The 4,339-nt window shown below is 41.5% G+C and overlaps 1 protein-coding gene across 8 annotated transcripts in view; it reads left to right on the forward strand.

Moving 5' to 3' along the window:
- LOC147022875 (mechanosensitive cation channel TMEM63B-like) overlaps positions 1-3,974 on the forward strand; it is a 117,838-nt gene extending 113,864 nt beyond the window's left edge. For all 8 annotated transcript variants that reach the window (XM_085887782.1, XM_085887789.1, XM_085887783.1 and 5 more), the window contains 3 exons: positions 1,759-1,874; positions 2,078-2,155; positions 2,362-3,974. In XM_085887782.1, coding sequence (XP_085743908.1) covers positions 1,759-1,874; positions 2,078-2,155; positions 2,362-2,565 — 398 coding nt within the window. In that variant the 3' untranslated portion in view covers positions 2,566-3,974. The remainder of the gene's footprint in view (positions 1-1,758; positions 1,875-2,077; positions 2,156-2,361) is intronic.
- Positions 3,975-4,339: the final 365 nt, after the last annotated feature.

Here is a 4,339-nt window from a genome sequence, read left to right on the forward strand (position 1 = left end):
GCACCAAGGAAAAAAATTGAAACTTGGCACCGAGCAACAAGTACTCATGTTGAATAAGTGATTTTAAAAAAAATTATGTCATAGGTGCCCTCGTTATGACGTCATAATTGCATATGTAGAACACCACATCTGATCAGTATGAAAATGTTTGAGGGTCATCTAGGGATAACAGAAATTTTTTTGATGATGTCATTGATCACGTGATTCAGCAGCCACATTGTTAAAAAAAAAACATAATAAAACCTTCAAAAATCTCCTCTGAAGTGGTGAAACATTGCTGAAAAAATTCAATTGAATAATAATAAACGTCATGGGTGAGGCTCAAGTGTCCGATCAAAGCAGGGTTGCATTAAAGCGGGACGTCTTGGTACCTGGTCATCCCTGCCAGCAGTTATAAAGTGGCAGTTCTAGTATGTCTCTTATTAATTACGTAACACACCAGTACACAAACACCACACAGAATACACCACATAAAACAAGTCTTGGCAAGGGTCTGCAATCACTGATTGCTCCTTTTTTTGTCTATTTATTTGGCATGGGGTGGTATACATTGCACCTCTACTTGTTACACTTATTTTATAACTTTTCAAACATATAATTTGTTCCTTAAGTGAATATGTGTGGTGTTGGGTTAATGGCTCGGGTGGTTAGCTTGGGATCCTAGGATCCTGAGTTCAAATCCTACTTGCTGTTGAATTAATGCCAGGTGGGATTCACTCTGCCTGTCGTCCTTTCGAGGTCGGCAAAATGAGTACCAGCTTGCTGGTATCCGGTGTCGGAGTGGTGACCCGTCCAGGATTGTGTCCAATAGCCAAGGAGACTGCTTAGGCAGCACCAACACTCCACACAGAGTATGGTCCCGATGGATGGATGGATGGATGGAAGTGAATTTGGGTTCATTAGGGAAGGGGTTTGAATACTTTTGCAATTGAGAATCATATGATTTTTCTCTGTCCATTTAACTTATTCACATTTTATCTGCATTTTTGAGCTTTATCACTTTGGAGTTGTTTGTGAAGACTCTATGTATCAAGTTTGATTTGAAACGATCAAGAAATATGCTCAGGTGGAATCAAAATGTGAAAACTTTGGAGGGGGTGAATACTTTTGCAATCCACTGTATGTTCATTGGTGTAGTTGCTCATTCTAACACAGAACTAGCGGTCTGTTTGGTAGCACAAGAGCATAAAATGGTTCGTGTTATCCACCGTAAATGATCACAAAGTGCTGACGTTTCTGGCTTTACCCTTTGCCGGAAATAAAAGAGATACAAGATTGGGGAAGAGGTTGATTATAAGGTCGGGGGAGTTTACCGACAACTTCTCTGTTGATGGGCTACAGGTGAGCAATACCTGTCAGACAGAGACGTGAGCATCATTAATTATGTATTGGTAATGGTGTAAACGTCATAAAGTGCCATATTGGTTGAAAGAAGGAAAGCCAAATTTAAAAAAAGAGGGAAAAATAAGTTTGTTCATGAGGGTGCTCTTGAGTGACTTTTGAGGTTAGAGGATTGATCATTTGGGTTGTGGCACATGCAGAAATAGACTGGCCATTGGGTTAACCCATCCCCCATCCCCTCCCTTTCCTCCATCTTGCCACTACTTCTGTTCAAATGCTATTTTATTAATTGATTTATCAAAATGAATCGAATTAGAAATTGCCCTCTCCCAAGGAATGTTTTCTCCAATTTTTAAATTTTTTTGTCAAGGAACCAAGTGGCTATGAGTGTAACATGCTGTGTGGTTTATGTGCCAGGTCCGACAGAGCCAATCACATTGTTCACATTGGTGGTGCTGGTTTTCACAGTGGCCATATGCATTGGGCATTCCTTCTTTGGGGTGTTCAAATATATGGATATACATAAGTACAAGGTATGGTGGGTGGAATTTTACAAGTGAATTGGATAAAACAGTATCATAGGGGTGGTACAATTTAATTGGAGGTCATGGGGAGGGGGTGGGGGGGTGGGTAGACGGTTAGTGAAAGGGGGTGAATTTAATAAGTCAATAAGTCTAGTTGATGTTCAACCTTTTTCTTTTTCACCCCGATACTACATCTTTCCTTGCACCTACAGGTTTGCACAACTGAATTGGCAACTGAATACGACACTGTTCCAGCAAGCCCTGATTCACTTATTTCCACCGACATGCCTGTAAGTACTTGTTTCTCGCCTTTCCTTCCTGTCAACCATTCAACATCAGATTTGGTTGAAGACCCCTGATTGCTTTTTCCCAGTGCGATAGCTAATTCCCTTTATTCTCTTGGTAATTATCACACTTGCTTCCAATGTTTCACTCTGATGTTCATATTTCCTGTCCTTCTCACTTTTTTTCTCATTGTCTTATCCCCTCCATTTAGAGTTACAGCGCTGCTGTAATGTTGGTTCGAGATGAACATGATGCTGCAGGGAGTGCTGCTTCATCGTCACCACAACCTGACTATGGTGCCACACACCTGTCAGAGGAAACATCACTTCCTGGCTCACCTCGCCAGACCACACCCCAGGAACAACAAGTGACCTTTGAAGAGGATTGGACCAGCGAGAATATTTTAGTCGATTAAAGGTTAACTGGAGGAAAAGCTGAGGAACTAAAGTGCAAGTTACAAGGATACGGAAGTCGTTTGTTGATCACCATTGGATGCAAATGTCGTCATATGGTCGTCAAACTCTGACGAAGGGTCTCTGATGCTTTGGGGTGTCGGATGAGGAGGGTAATTCTGAGATAAAAGTGCAGCTTGAAGGATTATCGATTTGAGGATACAGGTCAATCAAGTTAACAAGGAAGGTTTGAATCTGTGCTCATTGAGAAGAGGGTAACGAGCTACGTGCACATCATGTGTGTGAAAATAGTGCAATTTTGAATCCAGTTGCTGCTTCCACTTTTCCCTGAATTTCCTCTTCCCTTTCCAGTATCTCCCTCTCCTCTTCCTCCGTCTTTTGCATTCGACATACACATCGAAGCAGTGGCTGTCACGTTGAGGGACTGGCGGAATTTTGGGATTGGGGTAGGGGTACGTGTTTTAGATATGGGGTTTATTTTTTTCCAGTTTTTAATTTGCAATTCCTCATCCAATGAATTGGGGTTGCACAACCACAATTGGTCATCACGGCGGTGCTTTATCGTGATTTTAAAGTTTGCGTCACTATTTCTTGCAAGCATGAATGCATCTGTGCGGGAGGAATACATTCTCCAACAGACGGCTTAAAGGAGATGTAAAAACTCTCGCTTAAATATTATTTTGCTTATTAGATTCACTGCTTTGGGAAGCCAGAGTCTGGGATTGTTGGGTGTTGGGAAAGGCATTTTTGGCAGAGTCGTGCGTTTTTATGACACAGACAAGATTGGTGGTGACTGGTAATTTGCCTCGTGTACGGTTTTGCTGGCAGAAATGTTTCTGGTTAAAACCTCAAAAGGTGTGAATGCAGGTTACCTTCTTCAAAGCACCCCCCGTTAAAGAATGGAGGGAATTTTTTTTTTTTTCGTAAAGCTGGTGGAATTTTTCCTGTATGAAACACACGAGTTTCAGTGCAATAGCGGTATGTATCCCCGTCAATTACAGACACTCCATCTTTGCATGCAATCTTTAACGGGAGAGTGGAAATGCATGTGCCTTAGCCTAATGACCAAATGGCCATTCAAGTACAGTATTACTTCAAGAAATCTCTTCGTTCTTATTCCATCGACAAGAGCAACCTACTAGTTCCTTTGTTTTTTTACCCCTCCCCCCTCCTCTCCTTCACGATTGGTACAATTTTTTTTAATGCTTTTGCTTCCCACTTCGGTGAATATATATACTTGTTCTCTAATCAAAGATTTATCTCCATATTTGTATGATTGGTGCCTTGAAATGCTGACTGTGTGTTTGTGTGGGTGTTATATACCCAATGGTAATTTCTCCACTTTGTGCCAGGAAAAGCTGACTGTGAGACTGCCTGGCTGGGTTGATCCAATAAACGTCTTTAAACTGTCTGGTCACGTGCACTTTCAATGCATATTTACCTCCACCACCGAAGGTGGATGGAATTTATGTATTTCACCCCTTTTTGTCTGTGTTACTTGGCGACATTTTTTTTTCGCTATGTTGGTCTGTAGCGTTTGTCTGTCTGCCACACGATTTTTGGCCACAGTTTTCAAGCAATCGTCCTGAAATTTTTTGTGCGTGTAGTTGACTGGTCAAAGGCAGCAACGCTTGATTTTGGTGTAGATCCGATTATGGATCCGGATCTGAGAATTTTTCAAGTGATTCTTCACCATTGAGAGAATGCAGTATGCATAGCACAATATCTCAAAAGGTTTATGGATAGATTCGGCCAAAACTTGGTGGACAGGTTGGG

The sequence above is a fragment of the Eptatretus burgeri genome, chromosome 7 (assembly GCF_056783735.1).
Source record: "Eptatretus burgeri isolate ZD-2024b chromosome 7, Ebu_testis_v1, whole genome shotgun sequence".
NCBI lineage: Eukaryota > Metazoa > Chordata > Myxini > Myxiniformes > Myxinidae > Eptatretus > Eptatretus burgeri.